Here is a 17,571-nt window from a genome sequence, read left to right as displayed (position 1 = left end):
TTATTTCCTTTGACACGGAGATTTAATACTGACCTTATTCAGTTGTCAATGTCCGATATGTGGTTCTCTATCTGCAGTGAAAAGAAAAAAGACAAACAAATAAGACTAAGATAAGATAAGATAAAACTTTATTTATCCTGAGGGATAGTGCTGTGCAGCGGTTGCAAACACAACAAGTCCAAATATAGGACGTTTAAAATGACAATAAGGTACAGATCCAAAATATATACAATACATACAATGTCAGAATCAGGTTCTCAATATGGGTCATAAAATATAAACAGGTTAACAGCCGGGATCAGCCTATAGATATACAGTATCAGATCATCTGAGCAGGCTTTTTTGTTGTTGTTGTTTTAACGAGAGGTCAGGACATTTCCAGCAATGTTTGTAGCAATAAAAGCAGGTATTTTTTGTTTTAACGAGAGGTCAGGACATTTCCAGCAATGTTTGTAGCAATAAAAGCAGGTATTTTTTGTTTTAATGAGAGGTTGAGCCATTTCCAGCTATAAAGCAGGTATTTTTTTAACAAGATGTCAGGACATTTCCAGCCATGTTTGTGGGAACAAAGCAGGTTTTTTTTGTTGTTTTAATGAGAGGTCTAGACATTTCCAGCCATGCTTGTAGCAGTAAAAGCAGGTACTTTTAATGTTAGGTCAGGACATTTTCAGCCATGTTTGTAGCAATAAAAGCAGGTATTTTTAATGTCAGGTTTGATATTTCCAGCCGTGTTTGTAGCGTCAAAGAAGGCTTTTTTGTTGTTGTTGTTTGCATTTTCAGCCATGTTTATAGCAACAAAGCAGGCTTTTTTTGGTTGTTTAACGAGTGGTCAGGACATTTCCAGACATATTTGTAGTGATAAAAGCAGGTATTTTTAATGTTAGGTCAGGACATTTTCAGCCATGCTTGTAGTGATAAGAGCAGGGTTTTTTTTAATGAGGGGTCTAGACATTTTAAGCCATGTTTGTACCCACAAAAGCAATATTTTTTTTTTTTTTTTGCTTCAACGAGAGGTAGCACCATTTCCAGCTACCCTTATAGCAATAAAAGCGGGTACTTTTTTAACGAGAGGTCAACACAAATCCAGCCATGTTTGTGGCGACAAAAGTGGGCATTTTTTAATGAGGGGTCAGAAACTTTCCAGTTATGTTTGTAGCACCCAGAACAGGTATTTTAAGCCACAGTTCATTCTGCTTAAATGTTTTGGTTTTCATACTTCTTTTACACCAAAATTGATACATAGCTAAAGATACATACACCAAGAGAAAAAGTTCAGAACAAAAAAGTTCATTAGTTCATCATTATTTCTCATGCATTAGATACACTTCTTCATCAGAAATAACAGTTGGCTGGCTAAATTGCTATCCAGGTAGTGAATAAAGCATGCACATATATTTTTGGAATGTCTTTAGCAGCATACAGAAATACTTTATACTTTATATACGTCAGGTTTTCCATGGCCGAGCAGCTTGAGAAGCTTTAAAGCCATTGATTAATAGCTGGTGCTTAATATTGTTAACATTGAAGAGCAAAAAATAGTTTGTATGATACAAGGACTAAGCAGTTTTGCCTTGGGTTTTTTTTTTTTTAGAGATGCAAAGACGTCAGCTGAGAGATATCAGATATGGTCTAAATGTCCATCTCCTAGTACTTCCACATACAAAGCACCAATGTCTCCTCTGAGCAGCATACACAAGTGTTTGGATTATTTCAGTTCAGATTTTATTGAAATGGTATCTATAGGTGAAAGCCAAATATGCTTTAATGGTGACCAGTTATCAATGGTTTGGTCCACACACACAATCAATCTAATAAGCTCCTCTGTCTGTGAGAGGGTGGTGCTTCACAGGCTCATACTTTTCTACTAATTTCTTTAAGAGGTTTCCTGCAAAGAACTGGTTAATTTAGTAGTAATCAAAGAGAGAACATGAACCTCCTTGAAACAACTGTTCCATGTAAACCCAAACACATTCTGTATTCATTCATTCATCACTGGAAACTTTACCCTTCATTTATGTTGGATTGTATACTTGCTTGTACACAAATGTATTTTTTTTTTTAAAAATGTGACTCTGCATAGTGCTAGCAATTAATTTGAATTAATAAGTTGGAAATGTACCAATTGGACTCCCTGTTTTCCCTGTAATGAGTACCAAATTATACAGTTCTTTCAGGAAATAGTCTAGGAAATTATTATGAACATACAGACTGGCCAACCTAAGTAAAAGCACAGACACACAGTTGTTGATTGTGTCTGAAAAATGTAGTTCAAGCCAGGTCACCACTTATTCTTTTAAGACGAAAAGATTAATACCAGTCAGAAAAACACGTTTTGCAGGACACAGCAGTGCACACTTCAGCGAGGAGTGCGTGGCAAAGTTCGGGCTAGTTTTATTTCTACAGCTTGGTAGAAAAGATTTCCGCACATTAGTGTAACAGACCGAAAGCTCAACAATAAATTGAAACACTGCATAGATGTAAGTGTGTGGAAAGCTTTTCTACCAGTTTGGACTCACTGATGTTTCCAGCACCTTGCCAAGACCAAGCTGGGTGGAGCGGTGGTTGTTCTGCATCATTTCTAAAGCTTAGAAAATTAGGCAAATTTAACGGAATAATAGACACATCCAAAATTAGATCAGTTTATTTGATGCAAGTATGAAAGCACTGCATATACTGTATAACATAATATAATTTGTATATTTGGTCACACACCTGTATACAGGGAAACTGATTGTCTGCCTTGTAAGCCTATCTGGGCAGGGCATGATGCCAGATGCTACGTTTGTATCAGAATACAGACCCCTCCATCTGAGTATATTTTTGTTGTTGGACATAATTTAAGCAACCTAAATGTCAATATACACCAGCATTTCTCAGTTGTATGTATTTTCCAGTATAACTTCATAACAATCATTTTGGGAATTTTCAGCAGTCAGGTAAAATTCATTCCAACATCTGCAGAGGAAGCTGGTCTCGGTTGCAGCTGTGCCGGCAGAAGTGTCTTCTTAAATCAGTTATCTCAACAAATAAAATTAATCTCTGTTTGAAGTTACAGGTAGGTGTGAGGTCTCCTGTAGGATTAATCTTGGGGTTAAGGCAAAGATTAGGTTTATTCAAAACTTTTTAGTTCATGCTTTTGCTAGGTTATCCAAAAAGTGATGAGATGACCCAATGCGAGCCGACAAGAATGCGCATCAGGCAATTGGTGTGATGCAGGACATAAAGCAGTATCTTAAACGTCGGGTGAAACACAATTTTTTAGGGAGTCCCCAACAGCCAAGAGGTGGTTAGCTTAGCTAAGCACAGACTGGAAACAGTGGGAACCAGCCAGCCTTGCTGTCCAAAGATAACAAAATCTTCTTAACACAACCTCTTAAGATCGCTGATTCCTAATTTCTCTACTGGTTGCCTAGTAACTGGTCAGAGGCATTAAGTGGTCCAGCACATTGTTGTTTTTACACTCCTATTTTTGTGTGGACCAGAGTATGTGTGAATAATCAAGCTTTAGAGGTGCTGTTAGGCAGATTCTGCTATCTTCAGACAGAGCCAGGCTAACTGTTTCCCTTTGTTTCCACTCTTTGTGCTAAGCTAAGCTAACCAGCTCCTAGATGTAGCTTCATATTCGCCATACAGACATGAGTGGTATCAATTTTTGTCCTCTAAGTTTTTGCTAAAAGGTGAATAAGCACATTTCCCAGAATGTCAAACTTCTCCTGTAACAGCTGAAAATAAGTTTTAATACTGTAAAATGAACACATGCAGCAGATGTACAGCTAATGCAAACACACACTAAGTGACTTAAATTTATAGAGACACACACACACATACACACACACACACTCTTATATATCCTAGCATTAATTTCACAGACAGGAGAACTCACTCACTCCTCACCGAGACTGTAAATGTCTACTTGACCTCCTCACCATATCGCTGGTGCCTTCATCTTCAAAGTCGTCTTCGCAGCCGTCCGTCATCTCCCCTGCCTCCACCTCAGCTGTCCCCTCTGCCTCCTCTCCACCAGAGTGGTCTGCTGCGTCACCATGGAGACACTCACACACCTCCTCTTGTTTCCTCTGCATGTCTGGGAAAAGAGACAGACTGGCAGTCAACATCAGAGCATAAGAAATGTATTGAACTGACTTCTTATTTGTACTAATAGAATAATCAATCTGTCAGACATAATAAAGCTTTTAATATTTTCTGTATCACTTTGCCCTGCGTGTGTCTTTGACTTCCACATGAATATATGCATGCTCCTCCAGCAGACAGGTCCTCCCCTCTGTCAAATCTCACCGCCATCAGAGCGATGTTGCCTCTCAATCTTCTCCAGCCTTCCCAGCAGTGAGTCGATCTTGGTCTTGATCTGTGACAGCTCCTTCTTGATTGTTAGGAGCTGGTCTGTCTTCACTGTGAGCATACATTAATAAAAGTTAAAAAGCATAATTAATGTGATGTTTGACAAGGAGACAGACATGGTTACAACAGCTATTGCACTGCTCCGACACGTCTCAGCGGCCGAGTTCGTTGCCAGAAGTTTGGCTGAGGCACAATTAGTGAAAGGGCACATGAATGGAAGCCAAAGTTTGTGATATTTCACTGTATTGAATTACGTGGAGAATACTGATTAGTATCTGTGAGAGAAGGAGCACTGCAAAGGCAACTGTTGGACAATTAAAGGAAATAACAGTTTGATACAATCTGGATCTTATTTTAGCAGTTTTTGCCATCATTCCCATCAGTTACTATAACAATGTACTCACTAACTTAAAGGAATATTTTCATATAATTTGAAATGCGCTTATTCTTTTTCTGCCTTTTGAGATTTTGTTGGTCCTGGTAGGTGGATTTTGTTACCTTCAGACAGAACTAGGTTTCCAGTCTTTGTGCTAAGATTAGCTAACCAGCTGCAGCCTTTTATCTAACAAACATGAGATCGGGATCAATCTTCCCATCTACATCTCTGCAAGAAAGCAAATTAGCATATTTCTTAAAATGTCAAACTAATGATTGAGTTTTTATTACAAATAATCTGTCTTAAAGAAACATTTACTGTTGGAGAGATGGTATATTTATAAAAGTGGGCTGTCTATGCAGTAGAAAGATGCAGACTTTTGAAAATGGTGCTACATGACCAGAGAAAACAAACAAAAAGGGCTGTGGTATTTGATTTTGCTCAAGAGGTAGAAAACCTACAACTACCAGAATGCACTGTGCCGCATCGAACCAATACATGCTCCAGCTGGTGGATGAGGTAATGTGAGCTTGGCCGTTTTCACACAGGAAACAATATGGCGGCCGGCTAGTAACAAACAATCTTAAATTACAGTTAAACAGTAAGCTAAAATATGTATCGTAAATGTTTTGAGGCGAGAAAGCGGCAATGCAGTGACATATATATATATATATATATATATATATATATATATATATATATATATATTAACAGCACTGCTTGATTTAAGTGTTTAATCTCAGTTTTTTATGCCTTCATTTTTACAACACAGGAAACAGTAAAGCGTCCACTGCTTGTTAACAAATTCTTCTATTACAGCTAAACAGTGCACTAAAATATATTTCTAATGACATAGTTGGTGAGAAATAAACATTACAGTAACAGAACCTTTGTTCATTTTTGATCAGCACTGCCTAGTGTTGACAGCTAAATTGAAGTTTGGTCTGAGTTTAAGAGATAGAGAGAACCAGAGAGGAAGGTCTCGATCCGCTTCCTCCAGTTAAAACCCGCTGGATGACGCAAAACGAGCCAAAAGAGGAGCAGGGAGATCTGGGTGTTAGTAAGATGGAGGGATGTTTACCATACTTCACTTACATATACTACCCACAATGTTGTGATACAAAGCTGGTTGAAAAGCGGCCAAGTATCCTTTTAAATGTTGGCTTGTTCACAACCTGACCAGAACTAAAACAATTCGTCCATTAATCAAAGTCATATTTCAAGTATAAATGCCAAATATTTATTTCACTTTCTGCTGCTTTTCTTTGTCTTCCATGACTGCAAACTAAATTTTTGGGAGGTAAGTTGGACAAAACCAGGCATATAAATATGTCATCTGGGACTCATGTAAAGTGTTTAGCTTTTAGGTATTTTGCACTATTTTCTAACATTTTACAGACCAAACAGTTAATCTGAAATAATAATTGTCAAATTATTCAATTCATAAAAATAATTATTAGTTGCAGCCCTACAAATGTTTGATAATGACATCCTCTCTTCTCTTTTGCCCTGCCACTGAAGGGATTTTATGTTTTCAGCTGTCACCTATTACTTTGATAAGGACAGACTTATTATAACTTAAAGAAATGACGGGCAAAACTACAGATATAAGACCCAGGTTGTAATAAACTGGACATTTCCTTTGAATAGAGCAGGAAAGAGCGAATCAGAGGAACCAAAAGGGACAAAGAGAACATACGTTTAGGGACTGTGATGGAAGAGCCGACATTGAGCGCTCGGGAGGAGGAAGAGGAAGAGGAGGAGGAAGAACAGGCCCTGACTGGAAAGGAGGATTTGGCTCTGCGTGTGGAAGGGACGACTAGCCGTGAACGTTTGATGGGGATCACAGCACGGGTCGGGGGCACGACACGACCGTGGTACTCAAAGAGTCTGGAGACACATGAAAGATTAATATGCAGCAGTCTTAGCAACAGCAGAACAACAGAGCAACATGTTACAAAAGGCATCCCAGTGCAGAAAAACACATTACCTAAAAAGCAGGGAGAAGTATCTGTGTATTTATTACTGGCACTGAACAACAAAGCTGGCATCAAGCTCGTGTTTCTAGATGTTATTTGAGCACCAAGAAGCGCTTACAAAGCACCTAAAAGACATGCTGCAAAAAATGTTTTAATGATTGAGGTAGCTATTGAACAATGCCACAGCAATTCAGTCAATCCCGTTGCCAACGACATATCAAATTGCCAAAATAGCAATAATGACTCAAAGCTGAAGGATTCAACTCTCAGGGATATTGCAAAGCAGAGGAAGTAAACAAACCAATGAAAATGTCAGAAGGAAGACACATTCTCTGCCTTGCCAACGCAAATGACCAGCCGGGGGACTATCTGACATTCAGTACTCGCCTATGCGGATAAAAGCATCATTAGTAAGCCCAACGGAGAGGAATAAAAACCTCCCCAATATGACATTCATTATGCCTATGATAATGTAGTTACTTTGCCTCAGATGGAAATGGGGCTATTCTGCTCTAAACTCATCTTTATCTAAGTAGCTGACTCTGAAATGGGGAGAAAGGAGGGTGAACACTGAAGGGCAAAATATTGGGAGAAAAGGGACGATGTGGAAGCGTTAAAAAGGACAAACTACAGTCAGACTGTGCGGTTATTTAAGACCAGATAAGCTTTCTCACATACCTGCTGTAAAAATCGTCTCTGTAGTAATCATAGTCAAACTCGTAGCCGCTGTGAAGATAAAACAGACTGTTTTTATTCTTCTGTTGCAGTGTTAAATGCATGTGTGTGTGTGTGTGTGTGTGTGTGTGTGTGTATGGTCAGGGAAGAAAATCTGAAGACACTAACAAGAGAGATCAAGAACTCAATGAGGAGTACACTGCATACACATCTAAGATGAATAAGCCATTTGCACCTGTTTCCAGTCTTTGTGCTAAGCTACGCTAACTATCTCTAGGCTCCAGCTTTATATTCAGAGTGCAGACATGAGATTGATATGAAAAGATAAGCTTTTATTGAACCCCAGAGGGGAAATTCAGGTGCTGTAGCGGCACAAAGATAAAAATAATACAGATAAATAAAGTAGTAAAACATAAAAATAAGAGGTGTGTACAACTAGAAGAGTGGAAATACAACAATATGAACAACACAAGAGCAATTAAAGACAAAGTTACAAGGTTAAGTGACACGGCATGATTCATAGCAGTGACTCTAGTATTATGTAAACAGCATGCACCAAAATAATAATAATAATACAGAATATTAATACCCTTGGTGTCATTACTGTGAGGTAATGACACCAAGGATGTTAGCGTTGATGACTGAGTCATACTGTGCCAGAGTACGATCGCCCCCCCTCCACTACCCACCTGCTCAGCTTTCACATTATTAATGCTGTTCGGTGCCCAAGTACACTTGCATCATCATCTACGTGACATTTTTGTGCCATAGTGAAGCTACAGTGTAGCACAAAAATGTCCGGGGGACGGTTCTCAGCGGGAACTGGTGGGGACGAGCAGGGCAGCAATGCAAAGCTCTGTTCCTGGGTGAAGGAGGAGCTGCTGCTGTCAGGCATGGAGCTCTATGCCTCCTGCTGGAGCTCTGACTGCAGGTCAAAGGTGGCAGTGAAGCTGGGTCTGGGTCTGTTTGTAGCCGGCTGTGCTGCCAGCTGACATCGTGGCATCGTTATTAAATCAAGACCGTTTCATAACAGGGTAAAAATGACTTGTAGTCGCATATGATAGCAGCCACCTCCGTGTTTTAATACAGTTGGTGCGTACTGTACTGGACTACACATGAACCGTACTTGAGACCACCCCAGTACAAATTAGCGTACCGTGCCTGCATAGGGCACACAGTGTTCACACTTATCAAACAAACTGGATTTTGGTGTCAAGTGTACCCGGATCTGGGCCTAGCCCCTGATATGACAGGCCCCTTAGTGTTGTCTGTCTGCAAAATAGAAATATAAAATAGTAAGATATGGTGTGATAAGACAGTATAACATATTAACATAGTATAGTATGATATAGCACAGTATACTGTAGTGTAGCATGAGGTATAAGATATAGTATAAGGTGTAATGTAATAGTAGTTATGGTATTAATACTAGAAAGGTGCACCTCGCCAGGCAGCCACCAGAGCTAATCGCTCCCACTCTTGACAGTTCATGCGGCACCGCTGCACCCCGTAGTACTGTACCTCCCAGCTTCCTTACAGTCAAGATGGTGGCGATAGATAATGATAACTTTTTTTTTCCTTTTTGTATTCTACCAGACTTTAGTGGATTGTATCATATTGGGTATGGAATTAATCTACAGATGCTCTGGTTCAAAATTAGACCAAACTTTTCTATGGATGTCAGTTTTTGAGCCACGGCAAAGGCCAAAATGTGGCCTGCAACAGATGGTAAGGCTTCTGGTTTTTAGCTGAGATGATTACCAGAAAACTCGCAGCCAGCAGTCAGTGAGGTTTAAAACAGTGTTCAGAGTGATAACAGCCTGTGGTCTCTACTGCTGTGATGGCAGCAGGTACAAATGAGTGCCTGAAGCAGTCAGTTTTGCACTCGGGTGGGACGGCCCAGCTGCTGAATGAGCTTCCACAGCTTGTCATGGAGTTGATGAGTGGGTTTATCCAAGATGACTCTGATTTTGCCCATCATCTTCCTCTCTGCAAGTTACTCCAAAGTGCCCAGTACTGTACTAGCCCGACCACAAAGCTGGCCTTCTCACTTGTTGAATCTACTGGCCTCACCGGCCGTGATGCCACCAGCACACCACAGCAAGGAACAGCGCACTTGCTACCACAGACTGATAGAAGATCTGCAGGAGCCTGCTGTGTAGCCTGATATTGATCATTGCAGTTAACACTCAGCAAAAAAGCTAATTTCCCCAAATTCCTTTACAATCCCTAATAAACACCGATTTTTTGTATTCCCTTTAGTCTGTTACGATGTCAGTCATGTCACTCCTTGTGCGCTTCTATTTTGTTTTTGCTTCTAACAAGATGCTAAAATGTCAAGAATGAGCGAATGTGTAATAATAATAGACACTGATAGCACAGGGAATTGGCTGTTCCTCCAGAAGTGCCCGAGCAGACAGCAGAATATAAGTACGGTGGGAAAACTAGGTCAGCACAGCAATATCTGGCTGATACATTGAAATAAGACAGATGTGTTTCACACAGACCTGTAGAGGGACGACAGAGGCCTCTTGGAGCCCATCTTCGGCCTGTATGGTTTTGGCTCTCCTGCCATGTTGATATCTGGGAACAAAATGAAAATCGATGTCACGATGTGATGCAGCAGCAGCAGCAGCTCATAATATAAAGAAAACATTAAGGCTGCAGCCATAATGAAATTGCGTTTGAAATACGTTTTGAAAACAACATCAATACACCTGCATTGCTTTGTTGTTTGTGAAAGTATTACTGGGTATTTTTATGTGCTGTAATAAAAGATTCAAAAGCTTTTATAAGCATATAAATGTTATAAGCTACAAAGCTGTTTAACTGTAACTCAATTAAAACTGTTGCCATGATAAAACTGTCAAATGCAGATTAACACAGCGCTGCATGTGAAATACTTGCACACAAACATGTAAACATACACACATGTTCATATTATCATATCTCCAAAATGTCATTTGGTTTAGAGTTTAAACTGGAGCACATGAAAACATAAATTAAAGACATGTTATGGTAGTTGTAACTTCAGTGTCACTGGAAGATATAAAAATTTGGATATTAACCACAGTTTCACAATTTGTTTCATATAAGAACGTAAGCATGAAGATTTACAGGAAAAAATAGTACGAAAGTTTAAATAGTACATATATGGCATGTTTAAGTTACTGTTGATGTTACAGTCGGAAAGAAGAATGTTTTATCTCTGTGTAGGTCACTCATGTCGCACAACATTCCTGCTAGGTGCCATTATTGTATCGCTATTGTAGCACTGCAATGATTAGTCGATTGAGTCATTTATCAAGCAAATCTGCCAAACTTTGGCATCAAAATTTGCTGCTTTTCTCTGTTTAATATGATTCAAAATTGAATATATTTATCATAGTGTTAGTTCAAGGCAGGACACAATGTCAAGCTCATGATGGAGCAGCTGACTGATGGAAGGGAGTCAGCTGATCACATGATTCCTTTCTATGCAACCAATTCGAGAATCTCATTCAGGGTGCCCTATTTAAACTGCTCTGGCCTGCCTACTGTTGCTGCTTCCTCTGCTAGCTGCTGTGCAACCCGCCTCCACCCTAGCTCCTCCTTTTCATGCTGTGTCTGACTTATCAATCTCATTTCTGTTTGTCATTGATGCTGCTCTGTTCTGTTCTCAGGGGGTCTTTGCAAATGGACATATAGTTTGCTTTGATCAAAGTGGTCCTGCCTGAACTTTAAGTTTTGGACTATTGGTCAGATAAAACAAGTACTAATTTGAAGATGAAACTTTGGGTACAGGCAACTTGTAACAAGCAATTTGCACAATTTTCTGACGTGTTAGACAAAACGAATTATCGATTAATGGATACATAAATCAGCACTGGATTAAATCAATAATGATAATAATTGATAGTTGCAGTCGTACATTTCCGTACTAAGGGGCCGTGATTAGCATCAGCAGACTACAACTGCATTAAAACATCTGTTTACAGACTCTCACATAACTCCTGCAGTATAATCCAAGTCTCATCCATCCTGTTGTATGCTCAGTAATTCCCAAACACATGCATTTTTACTAAAACCTTAGTATTTATGACACTTCCGCATACGAGTAGCGCGTCGGGCTAGTGCTTGTGATTGAGCTCAAATATACCATCTTGCTAAGGCGCGCTTCCTCATCCATGCATGAGATTGTTTATGCTAAAATGTTTTAGATAGTAAGGTTTTCGCGAGAATGCATGTGTTTAAGCAACAGCTTGCAAACAAATGTCTTGATATAGTTCTGCTGTTGTTAAATGTGGTTCCCTTTTTACTTCAGTTCCTCAAGAATTTTCTGTTTTTGGATTCTTCGTTCACCGTGGAGTAATGTGAGAAAAACAAAATTTTCTTAACAAATTCAACGTAACAAGGGGTGAGTAATTCATATTAAAATGATTATCGTCATGGTTTTCTTGTTTTTTTTTTTAGACAGAACTGACGAATAAAACTATGTTGAACAACTCTCAGTATCCCAACTTTGAGAGATGAGGAACTATGTAAATTAGACGATTTACTTTTGAGGAGAAAAGAGTGTAAGCTGAAGAGCATTGCTAACAAATGCTAGAGGGCTCATTCCCCCGAGTTCACTTCTCAGACACAGACACATCATTCTTCCTGACTATGTTTACATGCAAAAACTATTCAGAATTTTGCTCTTATTTCAAAAAAGACAACATTTCTACTAAGCTGTTTATGTGTCTAAAGAAAATGAAATTCCACCAATATTCCCGTTTACATTCAGCTGTGCAGATTCCGATTAACGTGCCTTAACATGTCGTTTATCACATCAATATCAAGAAAAGTTGAGTGGCTGGGGCCACTTGTCTCATTTTGCTTGTCTGGATCAAAATAAGGTTATTTCAGAGTCTCTTTCTAGTGACAGACTTGTTGAACCATGCAAGCACAACCTCTCTTTCATTCCTTTAACCACATTTTTTTAAAAAGGTCAATGCTGTGATACTTGTACAGATCCAAAAACCTGCTTATATCAAAGTCTTTCATAATGTTTAAAAGTAGGTGTGTATCACCTTCCGACCAGAAATGTTGGCTTTTCTTTTCAGCATGCATTTCTTTACCAGCATGGCAAATTATTCAGAATATTGTCATATTCTGAATAATAGTTTAATATTAGTGTGTATGCAAACATACGCTATATCTTCTAAATTTCCTGTCATGGATAACCTCACCTATTTCTCCCCCCATCTTGGAGAAATGGATTTCATATGGGAAAGTTTTACAGTGAAGCCAAAAGCCACAAAAACATTACAGAAGCAAACATATTTCATGACTATACAGTTTACATCCATGTCTCTTCAAACTCATATAGAGCAATGACTGTAGACAATGCTTCAAATATGGATGTTGCTACAAAGAAGCTACATATTCTACAACTTGAATGCTTCACACACGTCTTCAGTCTGGCAGCACAGAAGATCTATACAATCAGCACAGTTTCAAAGTGGGCACTCAAGATTAGTGTCACCAATTCAATATTCGACCAAATGTCTCGACTTCTGTTCCTGAGCTATGGCGTTGAATAACTGCCAGAAAAGTGTTTCTGCAGAACATTATGATGTCACAGTGAAGTTGATCTTTGACCTTTTGGATATAAAATGTCATCACTTCATCATTTTATCCTCTTAGATATTTGTGTGAAGTGTTGTCACAATTAGCATATGAATTCTTGGGTTATGGCCAAAAATGTGTTTTAGGAGGTCACAGTGACCTTTGACCTTTGACCACCAAATTCTTATTAGTTCTTACTTGAGTCCAAGTACACAGTTGTGCCAAATTTTAAGCAATTCCCTTGTGGCATTCTTGAGATATCGCATTCACAAGGACGGGACTGACATACAGTCAGGTCCATAAATATTTGGACAATGATACAGTTGTCATCATTTTGGCTCTGTACACNCAAATTTTAAGCAATTCCCTTGTGGCATTCTTGAGATATCGCATTCACAAGGACGGGACTGACATATGTACAGACGGAAAACCCGAAAACATAATGGCTATGGCCACGGCTATCACCATCGCAGAGGCATAATAAAGTAAAACATACAGTAAAAAGTTGATTAGCATATTAGACAGTTTGACATTTTTAAGTATTTCAATCTATTTCATCTGGTTTGTAAACATTTCTTATTATTCATTTATAAAACAAATCGTTACCGATGACCAAATTTGAAGGTTTGAGATATTGTGTTCATGAGAATGAGATGGATGCAAGGTCAGGGACCTTGACCTTTGACCTAGGACCACCAAAATCTAATCAATTCAATGTTGACTGTTGGACGTTTGTGTCAAATTTAATGAATTCTCTCAATGCCTTTGTGAGATAAAGCCTTCACGAGAATGAGACGGACACAAGGCCATAGTGACTTTGACATTTGAGCACCAAAATCAGTTCATCCTTAAGTCCAAGTGGATGTTTGTGCCAAATTTGAATTTTTTATTTTTTTTTATGACAATAGGACAGGTGGATGGATGGATGGATGGATGGATGGACGGACGGACGGACGGACGGACGGACGGACGGAGGGACAACCCAAAAACATAACGCCTCAGGCCACGGTTATTGCCGACACGGAGGCATAAAACAGTCAAACAAGAAACTGAAAGTGATGCTGCTGTTTACAAAACAGAAACATTTACCTGTTTTCCATTTTTACGTTTAAAAATTTACTCAGATTTATTTGTTTATCGATGAATAAATCTATTACAGTTTCAAAAACTCCAAATATAAATTTTGGTTATAGTGAGTAGTTTTAAATTATAATATAAGTTGCAGAGTAAAGACTGCAATAGAGACATTTTATGGTTGAAGCTTCTCAAATGTGAGAAGTTCTTTAATATAATATTGTGTTGGACTCAGACAACAAAACTTTATTAAATTAACTAATCAAAAGTGAAGTGTGCAGACAAACTTTTATTGAAAGTATTTGTTAGTCGCAGCCCTGGAGCTGGCAGAGGTTTGTGCTGTCTAAGCACCTGTCAGACTGTGTGTGATGAGACTAACCAGGTGAATTAGGGCAGAAAGCATTGATTCATTTAGTGATTTAACTTCAGCGCACTGTGGCTTTCAAAGAGACATAGATAAAGACGAGCAGAGAGGTGGAAAACTTTTTAAGGGCCTTGAGACAACTGAAACATCACTTGTGTGAAAAAAGATTGAAAGTCAATGTTAGGACAGTTTCTGCGACATTTTTCCACTTAGTAAAAAGACATAAAAACAATCAAATCCCCTTCAACAGCATTAGCAGGCTACTGTGACTCATCAACGTGAGGCTCTTGTGTTGATTGACAGCCCCTTCTACCTGCCAAGAGCCCTGCTGCGCTAAAGCAGGCTGGTATCACTGCGTTTAGTCTGCCGGCTTGTCGTCGCTGCTTCTGCTCAAACTCGGCTCAATCAGCCTTGAGTGCTGCTCAAGGTCATACACAAAAACACAAACAAATATCAAACACCGCCTTCGCCCAACACACACACACACACACACACACACACACACACACACACACACACACACACACAGAGGCACACATCGACAAAGCAGGGCAGATCCCTGCCTGATGGATGAGTCATCCCTGACAGCTTCAAAAAGTTGCACAGATAAAACATCAGCTTTGCATCAACTGCCTTGGGGATCATGCAGCAGCAAATGTCATGACAGGAGCTGAAGTCGAGTCATTTCGCCTGAGAGCGTTGCAGTCTTAGCCTTTGCTCTTTTTTCGCCCCACTGGTGGAGATGATAATGAAATCCCAACCTGCAATGTTAATGCACGGAGCTTATGAATTAAAGAATGCAAGATACCTCAGACTGTAGTATACAAGATCCCTGCTTTCCTCTGTCACACCTTTTCTCTCTGGCTCACACACACACACTCCAGCAGCTGCACCTGGACCCTCCAACACATTGTCTGCAGATTAACCGTGGTGCTATGTTTGGAGCCCAGATTTTCCCTTCCTCTCTCCTTCTCTTTATTGACTCCTTTCCCTCCTTGCTCTCCCTAATAGACTAATGGATGGATCGGGGATGTATCGGTAGCTCTCAGGTGCACGGGGACGGCTGTATCATTATCATTAGGCTCTAGGAAGACATGAGGAATGGTTCACATTGTAAAGTGTGCTCTCCTCTCTCTGGTCCCCTGCTGGGGTCATTAAAGAGAGAGCGGAGCACTAAAGAGCACTCTCAAATGAACACCCCCAACAGACATACACTGAGCCTCTGATTAATTACAGTCATTATATTAACCATATACAAAAATGGACTGACTGTGTGTGCATGTGCATGTGCGTGTGTGTGCTCTCTGACTTGTTTGCACATGTATCCATAAAAAGGTTGGGGCTGGAAATAGAAAAGAGTGTTGCTAAGCAATAGCCAGTTAGGACTTGACTGATACTGTAAACTGTACGCAGCATCACATTAAGGGGGAATGTTAAATGTTGCTTTATGCCGATGCCATTACGAGCAAGTTGGCTGCAGCAGAATAACACCAAGACAAACTCAAAGACTACAAAAACAAAGGTGTCAGATAGATACTGTGAAACCACTCATCATACTCTCAACTGGTGAGAGACTATTCTAGTTTGGTGCCGGTAAAATATTGAATGTACTGCTGTCAGATAATGTTGTAGAGGCAGCCTTAAGGAAAACTTCACCCACAAAATGACCATTTGTGTATCAGTCATGGCGTGTTACCTTGAATTCCTGATGAAACGTTTGTTTTTGCTTGTGTCTCTCAAACTGATGAGAGGTGGATTATACTGCACGAGTTGTGTGAGAGTTTGTAAACCAATGTTTTGATATGGTTTCCTTGTTGTTATAGTGGTGCCCAATCAATAAATGTGTTTGCTGTTTTCTGTGGACATAGGCGAGATTCAAGGTTATACAGCATGACTAGTCCATAGACAAATAGTTCTTCATTGGGGCAGATACTCAGAGTGTGTTCAGAGTATGTATGAGAATATGAAGCAGAATAAAATAACTCAGTGGTAAAGATCATACTGTGCAATTGTTTTACAGATTTTTTTTGTCAAAATTCATGACTACAAGCAAATGAAAATCTAAATTCAAAAAGAGCAAAATTAGCTATTTAAGTTACAATCCTTCAGATTTCAGTCCTGGTTAATTAGGTGTGACCTGTGGATACTGGTGGTCATTGCAAGTGCATTTTTATGGTACCAGTTCAGTTGAAAATCATGGACCACTGGAGGATCGAAACATGGCTTTTCAATAATGCAACTCCTGAATCTGCTTCAGCAGCTGTGGGCTGTCACACTGATTTAATAAAGAATACAAAAGATGTCAGTCAACAACATGCTTTTGTCTTACCTGGCTAAGACTGAGCAAGTAACATGAAAACTGCTGTATGAACAGGTAGTTACACAATGCAAAGGTTAAATGGCTATTGCTGAAAAAACAGACCAAAAACAGCACGAAGTCTGCACTTGGTAAAGTAGATCTCTGGTGTGTCTGGGGGCTTGTGGGTGGGTGATACGAAGTACAGAACAGGCTGTGTCGAGCATGTATGCATGACAGTAGTGGAAAGATGCATAGCATAATGTAATAGTATTGTGACCGAGTATCCTGGATACACCTAACTGTATAAACTTACAACATTCATAACATTTTAGCAGCAAACAACTATTTGCTATGTAAAAATATAGTAGAATAATACTGTCCTGAGCAAAGAATTAAGTCACGCTCCCTGTGTGTGTGTGTTGTAATCTGAGCTTCTCTGTTCTTTGTTGTGGTAGCCGGGCTGGCCATGCGTGCATACGAACCATTGTATGAGGATATGTTGGCATATTGGTGTATGCAAGTCCCTCCCCTAATGTCCCACTGGCTAATGTTAGCCACATGGCGGTTACCACGGATAACGCTGTCCTTACCATGGATGTATGGTCTTGATTCACGGTGGTGGGACAATGTTGTTGTGGGTTGTTGCCTTTTATTTTGTGATTTGCCCCTAACGGCCGGTCACATTACATTAGGCTGATTGGTCCTGTAGTATTCTAGATTAACTGCAGACAAATAAGATACACAAACACACAGGCACACACACACATTGGAAAGCATGATCCTCTCCAGAATAACCTAGCGGAGCAAAAAAAAGAGATTTCATACAGTATGATGTAAATCTTAAAGCTGCATACTT

The 17,571-nt window shown here is 39.6% G+C and overlaps 1 protein-coding gene across 4 annotated transcripts in view; it reads right to left on the bottom strand.

Annotated features, from left to right (window-relative positions):
- LOC126383223 (RNA-binding Raly-like protein) overlaps positions 1 to 17,571 on the bottom strand; it is a 66,791-nt gene that overhangs the window by 1,496 nt on the left and 47,724 nt on the right. For all 4 annotated transcript variants that reach the window (XM_050033715.1, XM_050033717.1, XM_050033716.1 and 1 more), the window contains 6 exons: positions 9,897 to 9,972; positions 7,393 to 7,440; positions 6,435 to 6,625; positions 4,297 to 4,410; positions 3,927 to 4,084; positions 34 to 71 (listed from right to left, as the gene is read on the bottom strand). In XM_050033715.1, the coding sequence (XP_049889672.1) occupies positions 39 to 71; positions 3,927 to 4,084; positions 4,297 to 4,410; positions 6,435 to 6,625; positions 7,393 to 7,440; positions 9,897 to 9,972 (620 nt within the window). In that variant the 3' untranslated portion in view covers positions 34 to 38. The remainder of the gene's footprint in view (positions 1 to 33; positions 72 to 3,926; positions 4,085 to 4,296; positions 4,411 to 6,434; positions 6,626 to 7,392; positions 7,441 to 9,896; positions 9,973 to 17,571) is intronic.

The sequence above is a fragment of the Epinephelus moara genome, chromosome 21 (assembly GCF_006386435.1).
Source record: "Epinephelus moara isolate mb chromosome 21, YSFRI_EMoa_1.0, whole genome shotgun sequence".
NCBI lineage: Eukaryota > Metazoa > Chordata > Actinopteri > Perciformes > Serranidae > Epinephelus > Epinephelus moara.
This window is presented reverse-complemented; position numbering and strand designations above follow the sequence as displayed.